The sequence below is a fragment of the Condylostylus longicornis genome, unplaced genomic scaffold, assembly GCF_029603195.1.
Source record: "Condylostylus longicornis isolate FDR11 unplaced genomic scaffold, ASM2960319v2 ptg000040l, whole genome shotgun sequence".
Classification (NCBI taxonomy): Eukaryota; Metazoa; Arthropoda; class Insecta; order Diptera; family Dolichopodidae; genus Condylostylus; species Condylostylus longicornis.
Genome location: NW_026578009.1, coordinates 3,588,906 through 3,606,110, shown reverse-complemented (window position 1 = coordinate 3,606,110; position 17,205 = coordinate 3,588,906). Strand labels below are relative to the sequence as shown.

Here is a 17,205-nt window from a genome sequence, read left to right as displayed (position 1 = left end):
TTGCTCTCCTATCATAGAGTATATAATATTTGATTATCAAATAAACAAAGAATATTGTAAGTTTGCTCGACATTTTTATTTTAGCTGTCAGCATTTACTTTTCAATTAAGACTCCATACAAATTGACCACGAGTCAGTTTCGAGCGTTCATGTACTTGAGTGCATTCAGGAAGCCCGGTCGCGAAAGATTAAGCGAATTTTTCTAACCGTTCGGCAAATTGTAAAAGGATTTTTCTTAAAAGAATAAAAGTAGAAAGCCTTTCATATTTTTTTATCTCTACAGATATGTCCACATGCCCAATAGGACCCGAAAACTTGCTTTTGAATGTTGTCAATTTTAAAATCAGGATCATTAATACAGTCACCACGATCAAAGTCAATTGCGGTTTTCAAAACTGTATTAACTTCGGTTTTCAAAGTAAGATCTGTTGATACTTGTTTATTTACTATAGAACCAGTTTCGCTAATTTCTATGCTTCAAAACACTTTGAATCCGTTATGTTAATTTCAAATATATTGCAATACATCTAACATCCACCACAATCATTTCAGCTCGCCTAGCAAGTTCCAAAATTTTTAACGTACATTGATTAAGCGTGGATAAAGTTTATATTGGATAATTTTTATATTATTTAACAATTTCCAACATAAGCACATTTAAAAACAATAATAAATAACTGTCTTTGTAAAAAATACTTCCTTCGAAATAACAAAAATATCATAAATATTTGAAAATCGAAGAAATTTGAACTCACGGAAATGAGTAATAAAAAGTATAACAAAATATTGTTATTCCCAGATGTACCAGTTTTATTTATTGAAAAAAAAACCCTTGCAAATTATAATAATTTGAATTTCCTAACAAAATGTGTTTTACTAGTGTATAATAAAAATATTGCTTTGTAGTACAATAATTAGAATAAAACCTCTTGTCAAACACAAAAATTTGTTCTTCCTAATAACATTTGTTTTACAAGGGCATAATAAAACAACACTTTGTTTAATAATACAATTAGACCACAAAGGCAAAACAATCTACCATCAGGTAGCTAGCCACGTGTCATTTTAACATGGGAACTCCGTCAATTGAAAAAAACATTTGTCGCAGGTAAATCACGAAATGACCTACAAGATTATTTGTTAAATAAAAAAATTCAAATCTTAAACATGGGATATTTGGGTAATTAGAGCATTAATAATGCAGGTAACTTGTGCAGATGTTTTATATTTTGGGTTAAAAAATACAACTATCTTACTTGTCGCTGAATGTAAGATTTAATTTTAACTATAGTGAACAAGTTTTAAACCATGGACATAAAGTACCTACACTATATATCACATAAAATAATATGTTAAGCGTTATAAAATATTTTTTATTATAAAAAACTAAAAAATATTCTATACTGATCATGTATTATTTCGAACACTAAACGCTTAACTTTGGTTTTTGGTTCTTATTTGCACGCGTTATAAAAACCTAACTCGACATAAGAAGCCTTTTGGAATATAATTGCATTTGCAATAATCGCCTAACTCGAGATGAGTTTAAAAAACCACCAATTATTATTTTACACAAATCGCTTATGTCGAGTTAGTATTTAAAAAAATTCAAAATTAATTTTGCAACAAAAGCCTAACTCGAGATAAGCGGTTGTAAAAATTCATACAAATAAAAAAAAATGTCACTAATTTTGATTTGCAACAACAGCCTATCTCGAAATAAGTGGTTTGTCAAAAACATAAAAAAGATGTTTTCTGATCTTAACTCGATTTAGGCGATTAGTGCAAGTGCACTTAGTTACCATTTCGAGTTAGGTCATGTGTGAATTCGACAATAACTTCTGCTACAACAGTCGTAGAACCACCAAATTTTGTGAGCATATGAAACTCAAAACGGAGAATTCGCTGGTAAACATATCTCATTTTTGTCTTAACTCGAGTTAGGCGGTTTGTGTTTGAGGCCACTGAAATATTCAGCTTCCCTAGATTTGTAAATATAATATGCAAAAAATCTTTTAATATGTTTAAAAGGCACAATTTACGGCGAACGTATCGTAGTCAAAAAGTTTTTGATAAGAGTACAATCACATTTACAGTTTTGCATTTTATAGAAGTTCCATGCAGAACTTGTTATGTAGATACTTTCTGTATAATTTAAGTACCTAAAATTGTACTGTTATTTAAATTTCTAAAAAATATTTTAATTTCATTTATGAAATTACAAAATTAATTTTACATTGAAATATCGTTTATTTTTGTTTCATTTAACAATTGAGCATAGGTTAAATTCGCATTTACAGTTTTGATGGTGAGAGATCTTATTAGTTATAGCTGCACTGCAATAGAACTACGAAAGCAATGCCTGCCAACAAAATTCACTGGTATAATCCCAATGATGTTTGTCTGCTCTTTAATTAATAAGCTGTCTACGAATAGAGATTTTAAAAATATAAAAGCTGAAAAATTTTTTATGCTTTCGATTTGACAGAAGATTTTTTGCAGTTCTACTAAGAAAACTACAAAAATCTGCTGTTAGATCTTTGTTAGAACTGCAAACCGGAATTCAACCATACTTTTTATAAACTACCCACAAATATGGAAAAAACTAAATTAAGAATATTATTTTGCAAACATTATGAAAATTCTAGACTTCTATTTCATAAATTTTTTTGTTTGTTTAAAATTAATTTTTAAATATTTATAATTATTAAGTATTTATCCTTTATGTTTTCACAAAAAAAATTAACAAATTTTTATTAATAGCCTGTTTTATTTTACTTTTTTTTTTTGTTTCCTTAAATTGATCGCCGAACACCATTATTTCGTGTTGCTAATACCGAATCTGGATTCTTTAATTCCATTGCTAATTTATATCCGAGTTCTGGACGACGATCACGTCCTTCAACCATTGCTTTAACCTAGAATATTTAAAAGAGATAAAAAATATTGAATGTTTTCCTTTTTATAAAAAATTTTTGATAGCTAGTTGCACAATGCTTTATTATTATAAAATACAAAATGCATTGTCCTTTTGTTAAATTTATATTTTGCTTCGGATCCATAGAATAGATGAGTTTTTTATTATTTTGTTGGATTGTTGTTTTTCTTATTCTTATAAAATCGCATCGACTTAACTCCATTGTTAATAATATAAATGTGAAATGTTTTAAAGAAAAAATTGATCTTATTTAAAAAAATTAAATTGAAGATGTTGTATTCAAGCATTTTCATTATTATTTTCAGAACAATTTAAATTCATTTTTATCAAGTCGGAATCAAGTGCGACAGCAAACTGTTAAATTCACTAATCGTTAATTGCTTTGTTAAACGTGAGTTTTTTTATGAATTTCATTTAATCGCTGCTTGTAATTGAAATATTCAATTGAAACGTAGTAGTCCCACAGCACAACGTAGTAGTCTGGCAAAAATTATAGCCAGAATTTAGACAGAAAATTTATTTTTTAAAACTTTTCTAAAATCCGATTTTAAGCAGTGAAAAAGATCTGGAAAAGGTTCGTTTCTAATTGCTTATGGCTATCCTTTGGACAATTGCTGAACTAAACTTAGATTTTTGTTTTGCTATTGTAGTATAAAATATACTTACTTCATTCGAATGGGCGATTACACCATGACTGCTATTAACTTTTTCTTTTGTATTTTCAATGTCATTTAAATCAACACCACGGCAACAATCATCTATTAAAATTGTACGATAACCAGCAGATAAAGCATCAACTGCTGTTGCACCTGTTAATATAAATTAAATTTAATTAAAATAATTATTTTAACTATTCTGAATGTGAATTCTAAAAATTTAAGTGAACTTATATGGGAAAGAAAAAACAAAACAAACTTAAAAAGTTTTAAATTTTAGTTTTACCCTTTAAAATTTTTTCTTAATTATTTAATTATTTTCCATAATGCACCAATATTGGCGCGAACCTCAAAATGTATTTTTCGATTTAACTTAGAAATTTACAATTTTATATAGAAAACTTAATTGCTACTTCACTACGAATTGGAACACGTTAATAACAAAAATTATAAAAATAACATGTTTATGAAGCAAAAACAATAAGTCAGGCTATAAAATACAACTGAATCGTGTTTCAAGCACTCTGTATAAAATAAAAATTAAAAGTTTCCTTAAATAATAAAAACTTTTAATGCAAACATATTTAATATGTTGCATCGAATAAAAAATTTGATAACAGTAGAAAAATAAAACCTCATTTTCATCTTCCTTTTCTTATTAAACTATACAAAAAAAATAGGGTCTGTTGTCCATTTTTGCTCTTCAACCATATTTGTGTTGATGCTATTTTTAAATGGCTTAAAAACAATAATAATATTTTTATTTTATATGTTTTTTTTTTCTTAAATATTCCGGAAATAAAAATGAATATGTGCATTTACTTTTAAGTTCTACATGCGGTGCATAAATGCATTTTGTTAATGAAAAGGATATTATGCTTTTACTTTCCATTTTATATGAAAATAAAAAAAAAATAATAATTTTTTTCTTTTTCCCAATAAAATATGAAAAAATATTTTCTTACCAACGCAAACATCATAAGCTAATCCGCATACATATATATCTGTTGTTCCTTTCATTTTAAGCTGGTCATTTAATGTGGTTTCTGATAGTTTTTTGTTATCCCAAAATACTGAGTATGAATCGACTTCTGGATTTGTTCCTTTGTAAACTTTAATACCATCCTCTACAACCTGTCATATAACGTTAAACAAAATGTATGTATTTCATTAAAAAAATATAAATATACATATTTATATATATATATATTTTGAAACATAAAAATATAATGCATTTTACTACAAAAAATGCAAAAGTATTTTATATTGAAATTTCTGCATGCATGACGTACAGAAAGAAAAATTTATTATTCTGAATTCCTATTCAAGAAATATTCAAAAAAAAAAACTCATTTGGTCAGCTCATAATCGACCGCATGGTGTATTTTCAGAATAGTGCAAAATCATAAAATCTATTCTTAATAATTTTACAGATGTGTTACGCAAAGTCATGAAAATATTCAAAGAATTCAAAAATGTTAATTCGGCTTTTAGTGGAAGTTTACTTTTAGGTCCCCTTTTTTTGAGAAAAAAAAGACTTTGTTAGTTGTTGTCGTTGATAAACTGAATTTAAATATTGAATATAAGAATTAAAATAACAGATTTTAATGACATTCTTCGGATATTTTCTTATAAACAAAAATATAAATATGGCCGACAATAAAAATCTATAGTGTCCTGCACCTGATTTCGATGGAAATGCTGTGAGCTTGTCAAATTGTGAGGCCGAGCTAATATATTTACAAAATTTCATGAAAATTATTTTCTTAAAAAATATTTTGTAAAATATAAATTGTACCGTAGTAGAGATTCTGTTACTGAATAAGTCAATTCACCGTCGACCTGTCCAAAATGAACTCTGATATTAATATTCAATCAAAATTGTCTCATTAAATTTAGGATACATACGAGTGTATAAAAAGACAAACAGATTTCTTTCTAAAACTCTTGTTTAGTGATGCATTTACGTTGACGCAACACCAAAAACACTAAAATTGATTCGACTACACATCCTTCCTTATTTTATAAAATACAGTAGGTAACATTATATTAAATTGTACTATATATAAGTCTTATTGTCAACGCCTCAATAAATCAGCGGAAATTATTGTGATTGAATTTTCCGAATATTTAAATGTTTATAGCGTTCTCTCGAAGTAAAATTTTCGAAAGAAGATACACGTACAAATCATGATATTAAGTGAAATTATAAAAAAAAAACGAGAAAGAATAGAGTTGACCTTATCAACTCTGTGATACCCGTACGAATTTATTATCCTATGTGCAAATAAAGATGCCGTAACTGACTATGAGACAGACTATGACTTTAAGTTGCCGTATTACCATATTAATTTATGCAAAATTTCAGTACTCTGTTTTTCAAAATACTGTGTATGCTAAACTACTATTGAAGTTGTATGGCAGCTATCAGAAAGAGCCAAGAAATTTTAACGAATTTTATCAAGCACATCGGCCCCACTAATATATTCGCTTGTGTGAAATTTCAATATTACAGCTTTTATAGTTTCTTAGATATAGCCAAATAAATTTTGAAGTTGTACGGCAGCTACCCGAACCGGTACCCTGATCATGCCCAATTTAAATAGGGTTCTGGCACTTACTATAATCAATCATTTGTGAAAATTTGGTGCACTTAGTTCAATTAGTTTTTGAGTTATCGTTGGGACGGACGGACGGACGGACAGACAAAGGTAAATCAACTCAGAATTTGATCAAAAACATACACTTGAGTCTAAATCTAAGACCGTTATTTCTTAGCGTTACAAACGGTAAGGCAAATTTAGTATACCCTTCGAACATATGGTTCGTACGGGTATAAAAACAATAAAGTTGGGTCAAACCAATGGTTTGTATTGTAGCACTTTTCCCTTCAGCAAGTGAAAATTCTGCTTTTAAATACAGTCTATGTATACCTATCAAACTATTAAAATTATTTTCATTCATATACAAAACTATTTCTAGAATTGCATATATTTAGGATGACGCATATATGCAGTGTTTGAAATAAAGCAAAAATTAATATAAAAAGGGGTTAACATAATGCTCGATTTTAAGGTTTAATTATGTGAGTTAAGAAAAATAATTATATTTTTTAATTTCATGGAATTTACCGTTAGCTTTTTATGTTTATAGAAATTTGAAAAAGCTTGCGGTTTCGGAAATATAAGGTGTCAAAAATTCAAATTTTACAAATTTCAAGAGGCCATAACTTGAGAGGGGAAGGAGATGGAAAAAAATTTTCTTCTAACGAAATGAACTATTTGTTAATGTCTAAAAGCCCATAAAATTTCAAGCTTCTACAGGCTGGGGTCTAGAAAATAAACGACATCAAAAATTTGGAAAAAACGGACTTCAGATAACGGTAAATTTGAGCGGCCATTTTGTTTTTCTAAAGTTAACCTTTAGTATACCCCGCTAGGGGAAGTAAGCCACTGCCTTTCTGCGTTTGCAAAATTTGAAAAATCCTTATAGTTTCATTGCACTAAATAGTTAAAGAATGGCATTTTTAGGGTTTTGGGGGGGTATAACTTCTAAAGGGGGGGAGATAGGTAAAAATTTTGTTCCACGAAAATAAGTTTCTAGTAAAAATCTATGTACGTACAAAATTTCAGCTTTCTATCTTCAAGGGTGTAGAAGTTTTGTAAACAGACACACGGACGGACGGACGGACGGACGGACGGACGGACGGACGGACGGACGGACGGACGGACAGAGTGAAACTAATAAGCACTTTTTTTTCAAAAATTTTTTGGAAAAGTGCTAAAAATGAAACTGTTATACTAAATAGGAAATTCCTTCAGGGTATTTTAAATATAACAAAAATGACTGCATATTTTAACTGTTTCCTGATAACAGGATTTAAATGAGTACAGAAGTTTTAATTTTAATCCGATTACCAAAAACGCAAAATTTTTATGTGCATAAATGCTTTTTATAATACTCCTTTTTTATATCCGTTTGAAATGTTCCCGAATGGCATGCTATGCTAAATTCACCAATCTGTTTGTAACATGAAGAAATTGTGCTCTGAATTATAGAAGTTAAAAGCTCTTTTTAGTTCAGTTCACAAAAAAATTTTAAAGAAAATGCACGCTAGGTAATCTCAAAATATTCTATTTAATTTGGATGTAATAGAATGACTCAAGTAGCTGCCATACAACTTCAACTTCAAGTTTCAAGTTTCAAGTTTCAAGTTTCATACAGTGATCAGCGATCAATAATAATCTGTTTAATAGATTTATTTGAGATGGTTAGAGTTTCTAAAGTTGCAATTACAATAAATCAAATTTATACTAGTACACAATGTCAACTCATATATTAATTATTATACCTTAAGATCTTTATGTAATTCTGCACCCCATGAATCTTGTACACAATGTCTTGGCCACAATCTTTGTTTCATTGGTGGTGGACCAGCAAATATTACTGTATCATACACTTGGGCAGAATCTGCATCAATCTAAAATATAAAACAACAATATTTTTTTATTATAATAATGTCCAAATTAAATATGAAATTAGATTTTATATTGTAGAAACAAATTAAATTTTTACCGGTGATGTTTCATCTAATGGCCTCTTTTTAACGTTATCAATGAAAGAGACATGATCACTAGGATGCCAATCTAATGAATAAAATACTGCATCAAAATCCACTGTATCCAATAGATTATTAATTGGTTCAACAATCTTAAAATTAAGATAAAAATTTTATTTAAATTTACAATAGAATTAAAAAGTAATTATTATTCTAAATGGAAAACCATTTCACTCAAATACCAAAATTGTTGATTTAAAAATATTTAAAGAAAAATTTTCGTTAAATCGAAAATAATTTAAAAAATTTAATAAATCAACATTTTAGCGATGAAGGGCTTAATCTCTAATCGATTTGAAATTCAAAAGAAATTAAAGGTTCCATTGAACTGAACTAGAAAATCCCCTTGAAACTTACAAAAATTTGATTTATTCAATAACTTATTTATCTTAAATTTTGTTAAGTGTATATCTTTTATCTTTATCTTGTAACGGATTCATCTAATAAATTTGAAATTTTTTAGAGGTTTTCTTATTTTTTTATATTCAACTTATTTTATTTAAATATTTCAACAATTCAAAAATCCACTACCAATTACTATTCTACAGAGAAAACGTTATATGATCTCAACGTTATATGACCTTTCGGGGGCTGGAAGGTGGGACAATTTTATGAAAAAAAACTATGGATGGAGGGGGGGAGGGGTGGTGGCCGCAAATGAATATTTAATCCTCAAAAATCCCAGTTAAAAATATTTGGTTTCGACCAAAAGGGATTTCAATTTAAATGACCATATAACTTCCATAATATTATTAAATCATCTAAAAAAATTAATATGCAATTGAATGCTGAAAAAATTAGTTTCATTTGGGCCACCCAGGAATGATTTTTTTTCAAAATCTTTTAGCCCGCGAGAGATTATACGACATTACAGGTCCACCCTGTATACGCTAACAAAAATAAGTTATAAACATTTTGTTATTTAGCCTTACTACTTACAAGTATAGTAAATCTAGATTTTAGATTCTAATAGAAGTAGGTATATAATCGAATAAAAATTATAAATCGGAAATTAATTTAAATTAACCGATCTAACAGAGCTTTTCTTGGCTAACAGGTTAAAGAAATGCAAAACTTCAAATAAATTTTAATTCAAAAAAGCTTTTCTTTTTTTAAATTATTAAAAATATGAGATATTTTTCTTGCTATTAAAAAGTGTGGTAGATTTATACCAATTATCGCATTAATTTTATTTAAAAAAAATCACTTACCTCAACACCATTTTGTTGTGCACTACAATTGCTTATATCAAGAGAACCACTTATGAAATCATTTTGTACATCAACAACTAAGAAAGCATTCACCGGTCGCACAATCTTTAATGAAAATAATATAAAATTAAAAATTTTATAGGTCATTCTTGAAATTAAATATAAAATATACATAAAAGAAAAGAGGCAATAAGTAAATTTTACGAAATTATCAAATTTTACAATAATTACGCCCACTAAATGAATAATAGTTTGAAAAATAGATATATGGTATCGTCCCTCTAGTTTGAACTGAGATGTTAAATATGTTAGAGTCGGAATTCCGGGTAACAAACTGGGTGCTGTTCAAAATATCGCATTTGTGAACAGAAAACTCTCTTAAAATATTCCCAAAAGGCTTATAAAAGATTCTTAAAACAGCTATTAACTGATGTATAGTATCGCATACTGATCGCGAATAAAGATGTTTGATTACCGGCGGGACAATTACATGTGAAGAATTGCACCGCTAGATTAGGATTACTCTTTAATGTACCTTGTCGCAATATCGGAATACATAGGCCACAACAAACAGCTATGTACTATTTCTGTAAATGCCCGACATTTTATACAGTGAATTCGGTAACTGCCATTTGGGATCGCCGACGGTATTGTATTAGAAAATATTTTGAATTACAAAAATATGTGATAGACATGAAAGTATCACATCAATATCACTAAGACGACAATATGATTCTCAATATTGATCCTAATTCGGCATTAAAGAACAGGATTTTGTAAGATAGTGGTAATAAAACGAGACGATGGTACTAATTGCAACGTTGTTTCTCACTCTAACTGTAGTATAACATGTCCAATAACACTTAAAACCGAAAAATTTCCTATCTAATATCATTGAATAAAAATTGAACTATTTGATTTCCGTATATTTTCATAGTGTAGATAAATTTACCATTAAACCTTTGGTAAAGGCATATTTCATATTATTTATGTCCTATGTTTATTCAACATATAAACTTAAAATAATTATGCATAATTACTAGGTATCATGATATTTTAATTTATTTCTGTGCTCGAAGATAAAAATTTTCAATAAGATTATTAAAATGTTAAATATAACTATGCACTGGGTAATATGATGTAATTACAATTCAACCATGTAAACAGTGTACACATTATAAAATTAATGTGGTCTGGTTTTAATTTAATAGTGTATATAGAAGTCCTTGAACGCCTATACTTTCGGTACAATAAACAATAATATATATATTATCGCTGTAATAATACCATCGCTGTAATGGTATTTATTTTAATAACTCAATTTTAATTATTAAATTTTACTATGGTCATTCAAATATATATGATACGTATATGCATATTTATTAATTTAAAGTCAAATTACGCCTTCATTAAACACAAAATATTGTATTTTAATCGTATGTACACTTTGAATATACAAATGATAACCACAACAAATAATTTCAATGCTATATAGACAAACCACGCAAGTATATCTTTCCAAATGACCAATTTTGTTGTCATAAGGACAATAAATTAAAATTAAATATTAAAATTTTTGAAATTTTTAAAATTTGATTTTAAATCAGTGAATTCTCGTTTATTACTTATTACTGTCTTTTTAGTATATTATTTTCAAGTTCAAGTCTATAATTTGAATTAATTAAATTTATTCCATAATTTTTCAATTCAATACGACAATATTAATGAAATTAGGAAAACAAAAATGACAAAGAAAATTCACTGAATTTTATTTATTTTCCTCCATCCCGTCACTATTTTTTCATTCATCACTATAAATTTATTAAATCAATGATTATGTCAAAAGAAAAAGTAAAAAATTGTATAAGAATTTCATCTAATTTTTAATATTTTTCCAAATGCAATAGCAACCCAACATGCAAAAATTCTGTAATAAGTAAGCGATTAGTTTTTATTGTTTAACAACTTAGAAAAGGAAGGGTAAGAATAGTTAATATAGGTAACAAAATAATATTTAAATGTGAGACTGGAAACTAAGAAAAAGAATTTTTTCAATTTTTAGCACATTTCCAACAAAATCAGAAACACATGTGGCTAGTTAGTTTTATTTTGTCCGTAAATTGTAGCAACCAGTCTCTTTTTCCTTAGAATTATGGCTTCAATAAATCACATAAATTTTTTGATGACTTATTCTTCTGTAATTACAAATATTTTTTAGTTTTTCAGTGTTTGCAGCGAAATAGCTATTTTCTCCTTTCCAAAAAATAAACTTTGATTCTAATTGTTATATTAAACTCGCGTTTTTTTTTTTTTTTAATTTTTCACATCATTTTTCTCTGAAACGGTTAGGTGAAAAAGTGTCTTTTTTACCCCAAGTCTCCACTCTCCAAGCTCGCAAAATTGAAGTAATTTTAATTTAAGGCCCATTATTATATCTAAACTGTAATCCCTCCAAACTTCATTGAAAATAAAAAACTAAAAATAACGTTGTTTACTTTAAGCGATTTAAATATCAGTCATTCAATCTTTATGTGGAAGTTTCTTTTAATTTTCATTATAACCCTAAAAGTATGCAATAGTCTTTTATTGATTAATATATAATTTTTTTCGATATTTTTATATTGCTGAGAATAATGTTAGTGTAAAAAATGTATTTAAACAAAAAAAATATTTTCCATTGTTCATAGGAAATATGCTGCTTTACAAACTATTGATTGCATCCAAATTTATTTTTACAAAATATTTTTACTTTTTTTTTTTACAAAATATTTCTTTTTTATTATACATATTTTTAGTTAGCACAAATGAACAATTGAATGATAAATTGAACTGAAACATTGACAAGTCAGAACGTTTGGTTTTTCAAATATGAACGTAAAATTATATAATAATAATAAATACCGCATTTTTATAAGGTGATTTGGATTAAATTCTTAAATTATTGGCAAAACATTCGGTCAACGCCATTCGAATTACAGCCACTCAAGAGAAAATCATAAAAAATTTTCATTGAGTTTTGTAACAAAATAACCATCAATATTCATAAAGTAAAATTTATATCGTAAATTTGACACTGAGAAAAAAAATTGAAAAAATTATGTAAAACTTTATTTTTCTTTTGAACTTTAAATTTAACACTTTTAAAATTCACTAATGTAATTTTCATATAGAATAAATAATAAATAATATTATTATTATAGATTTACTGAATATTCTAAAAATATTATAACTTAAATATATTTGAATCAATTTAATGGTTTGTCGAAAAGAGCATTTTACACAAAAAAGCTAAAATACTTCATGCTTAAAAAAAGCAATTTATCAAGTAGCCAGCACTTTAATACAAACCTTACAAAATTTTGAAAATTAAATATTGTTTATGAATATCGTAAATTGTTGTTGTTTTCTAAATAGTTATATTATTTAGTTGCATTAATTTTTTCAGTCCGATATATTTGAATTTATTGGAATTGTTCTTGAAAATCGCATGTTAATTGGGTTTTTCTTGTTCTTTGGTTGGTTTTATGTTCTCATTTTTCATAGTGTACACAATATGCATTCTTTTTAACATTGTAATAAACCCTATGTATTAATTTTAAGTGAAGGAAAAAATAATTTCAAGTATATACTATTCATTATATTTAAAATGAAAGAATAATTTTAAGTAGAGAAAAAATAAGTGAAAAAAAATAGAGAAAATAATAATATGAAAGCAAAATATTACGAAATTCTCTTCTATTATAAATTTTGTTTGAAAAAGAATTCCATAGGAAAATAATAAAGTGTCCTAATTGAATTATTTTCTAATAAATCCAATTTCATTTGTAGTTTTAGATAAAGAAAAAAAAAAAAGAGATTCTTGAACGCAATTTATTATTATTGCCAAGTGGAATAAAAAATGAAAATGATGACAGAAAGTAGATAATAGAATAAGCAATTGAAGTCTAACGAAAAGCTTACTTGCATTCTTATTACATGAGTATGTACGAATATAAGAAAGGATAATAGAATGATGATGACAAAGATGATAATGATAAAATGATAATGATTGTGATAATGATGATAAAAAGACGACGATGACCCCTTTTTATCACACAAATTAAATTTGAAAGGTATAATAAATTTTAGATGATTTTATACAACGAAAGTGCCATGAAATGTTTATACGAAAAAGGAATATTATATGGTAAAAATATTAACATGTGGAATCTAAAAAATAATATCTACAAGAATATTATACTAGTAAGCATTCATGTAAAAATGCACCAGTATGAATACACCATCTACTTATTTGATACAAATTCAAAATTAAGAAAATTAAGGATGATCTAAATTTTGAAAATGATCTAAGTTTGTTTGGAAATTTCGAAATTCTTTTATTGCCGATAAAGCAATTGTAATGTTCATATTATTGCAATTGAAACTTTGCTTATAGTTGGATACGAAAATAAATATATTTCAAAGAATATAGCCTTTATTTATATTAGGCCAAAACTGTACAGCATTTAATTGTATTTAAAATTAATTTAGATCATTTTTAAAATTAACCACATAAATCATATTTAAATAGAATATAAAATGAAAGTATAAATTTCGAATCGAATTAAAAAATAAAAAAGAAAATGAAACAAACAATTTGGCAATTTCTAAGCCAAAGGTTCACAAATGACTCCATTTTTAACAAGTCAATTTTGGCTGACTTTTGTATCACAATCCACCACTATCATTGTTTGTGTTTAATATCACTAAATTGAGCTTCCAGTCTCTTTAATCATTTATATAGAATTTGCATAGAATTTATTAACTGACACAACAACTAATAAATTTTATGTATTTGCTTTTTCAAATTGAGGTCCCAAAGCGAACGAAATTTTTTTTTTCTAATTTTATTTTATATAAGAACTTTTTAATTTACTTGAACCTCTACAATTTAAATTGAAGTTAAGAACATTAAAAATAAGAAAATTGTTATACAAAAAATAATTGAAAAAATAAATTCAATTTCGATTCGACTGAAAGAGGGTGAATTTCCAAAGATTGTTAATAGTTAGAAAATATACAAGTGGGAAACAAAAAAGAAATATTTTAAAATTTTCAAAAGCAATTTAAAAGAGAAAAAATTGAATAAAAATTTTAAAATTATCATTTTACTTCCTTTCTTTTATACTTTCCTGTATTATTGAGGATGGCACTAAAAATTATGTGCATATATGTATGTATCCATTGTGTATGATTTTCTTGTACCTATTATTGGTATATTTGTGTCAATTATTTATGTCAATTATAATATTCTGACATAATTACTGTAAATTTCATTATAGTTCAATTAGTTATTAAAGTATTTTTAGAAATAAATTTATTTAATAATTTTAGTACCAAAGTGTTATAAAAAATTTTTCAAATATTAAAGTAATAAAATTAAATTCTAATTCAGAAAAATTCAGAAAATAAAATGTTTAAACAATTTTAATAGCTTAAATTATCATTAACATTTCACTCAATTCATCAACTAATTATCAATCAACCATCAATCAAATACACACTCAATTCATCAACCAATTGAGAAAATTTATAATCAGGTGAGCACTTGTATAAATTTTTAAATGTACGGCATAGCAATATTAGGATTAATATATACCAAAATCAAGATAATTATAAACAATAACACCATCTGTTATGTCGAAGGAAAAGATTGGATTATATTGTTTGAATACCTATACATAAAGAAAAGCTGCTTGTTTCTGTAAAATGAGCAACTTTAAGAATATTCTAACTTACGATTAAATTAAAAAGTGATTCAATACTGAAATTAACCAAATTGCTTGCTTTTCCAATAATTATTATCGATGTAAGATCAAAGGTCTTACACTTATTCTTAAAACAAAAGTCTTACATTAAATAAAGAACGTCGTAAAAATACGAAAATAATTAGTTAATAGCCGCAATTATAGTACTAGAGCACAAATAATCAATAAAAATCAGTTGATCAATAAAAACTTACTCCGGCAGTGATTAAACTCATAAACATCACATCTACTAAAATTGATTACATGGATTTAGATGGTCAGTTAATTTCCAGCCAGTTGCCAGTCAAAATTAATTTGCTAGCCCTAACAAGCATATCTTTCAAAATTAACTTATTAAATGATGTGTACATATGATTTATAATATAGAAATCAACAGATCTTTTGTCTCTTGATGACGATTGTTGCAATGAATCCAATAATCAATAAATTTAAAAAAATTTGAATCAAACTTTGAGTTCAGCGATATTCTAAGATTATAAACCAATTCATCACGTCTGCAAACCGTGTCATTCAGGTTGTTGTTATAATTAGGTATATATGGGTGGCTCATGCTTTTGAACCAAATGAAACTGACAAAATTATTTTGTAACGAATAACAATATTATCTATTATCTATAAGTGCGCCGACAACAATACAGTTAGAACCAAAACAGAATTTGAATTCAGAATCAAAAAAACCATTAACCGACGTTAGTTACAAAATAAAAAACCATTTATTAAGTATAGAACCATCATTACATAATTTTTTAAAATTCAAGAAACGATTCTTTTAATTTAAAAAATAAAAATGAATTATTTTATCCCTTTCAGTATACAAGCAATAAAATCAATATCTTAAATTTTCGTTTCAAAACCGCAATACCAAAAATTTATAGGCAAAAAAAAAGAACAACAGTTACCAAAATTTAAAATTATATCAAAAACATGGAATTCCTTTGTTATAAGACAAATTCAATTTTCTTAATGAACAGTTAATTTTAGTACAGTTAGGTTCATATAAACCTAAAATTACAATATCTATAAAAATAAAAATCCTTTTTACTTCCCCTTTCTTTTTCTTTTCTTTTTATTTTTGTTTGTTTTCTTTTAAATTATATTTACGTGAAAAGATTTAAAGGACATTTAAAAAATAATAATAATAAATCATGAAAATGTCATAAACTTAACAATATGGCCCACTAAAAAATTACTGTTTTCTCTTCTCCTGTAGTGCTTACATTTTTTTTCCTATAGTTGCTTATTTTATTCAACATAAACAACATTATGTTTTAACTTAACTATATGTCCAAAAATTTACAACATTAAAATAAAGAAAAACAGAAAAACAAATGGAAACAAAAGAAAAGAAATGAGACCTTTCAGTGTCGCCCCCCACCCCTCCCTCCAACGTTTTAAATTGAAATAAAAGAAAATGTCAAAAAATATAAAAACAAAATATAGATTAAATCATTCTACCACCCGCCATCTATGATATAAAAATAAAAGTATATGCAATTACTGTAAAAAAACAAAAAAATAAAAACTCAAAACAAAAACACTGAAAAAACAGTACGAAATCACAAAATGGCAAATAAAAACTGCACAGGCTTGTCATAAAACAAAAATCAACCTACCTCTAGACTTTGATTTCCTCTTTTTTTTTCTAAATTTTCTATATTAAAGCGTATTACAACAGTCATTCCATAAATTTCTCCTTACATTTCCATTTATTGTAAATCTACTCTATATGAATTATACCATCAAAAGACACAGTCATTAAGAATGAAAAAATATAACAAAACAGTAGAAAATAGAGAAGGTAGAGGGAGGGTTTTTTTCTACATTTTATTGGTATATCAATTTAATTTCTTTTATAATATATTAAAATAGGGTCTATACAACAAAGGAAACATTATTACTATACTATCGCGTTTTTTTTCCACAAAACTATATTTAATATTTACTCGTTATAGATTGATTTTTAATGCCTCTCTTT

The 17,205-nt window shown here is 26.4% G+C and overlaps 1 protein-coding gene across 3 annotated transcripts in view; it reads right to left on the bottom strand.

The window, feature by feature from the left end:
• Nucleotides 1–2,068: 2,068 nt before the first annotated feature.
• LOC129609634 (uncharacterized) overlaps nucleotides 2,069–17,205 on the bottom strand; it is a 59,404-nt gene continuing 44,267 nt past the window's right edge. For all 3 annotated transcript variants that reach the window (XM_055521686.1, XM_055521687.1, XM_055521688.1), the window contains 6 exons: nucleotides 9,424–9,528; nucleotides 8,170–8,304; nucleotides 7,946–8,074; nucleotides 4,560–4,728; nucleotides 3,605–3,747; nucleotides 2,069–2,918 (listed from right to left, as the gene is read on the bottom strand). In XM_055521686.1, the coding sequence (XP_055377661.1) occupies nucleotides 2,796–2,918; nucleotides 3,605–3,747; nucleotides 4,560–4,728; nucleotides 7,946–8,074; nucleotides 8,170–8,304; nucleotides 9,424–9,528 (804 nt within the window). In that variant the 3' untranslated portion in view covers nucleotides 2,069–2,795. The remainder of the gene's footprint in view (nucleotides 2,919–3,604; nucleotides 3,748–4,559; nucleotides 4,729–7,945; nucleotides 8,075–8,169; nucleotides 8,305–9,423; nucleotides 9,529–17,205) is intronic.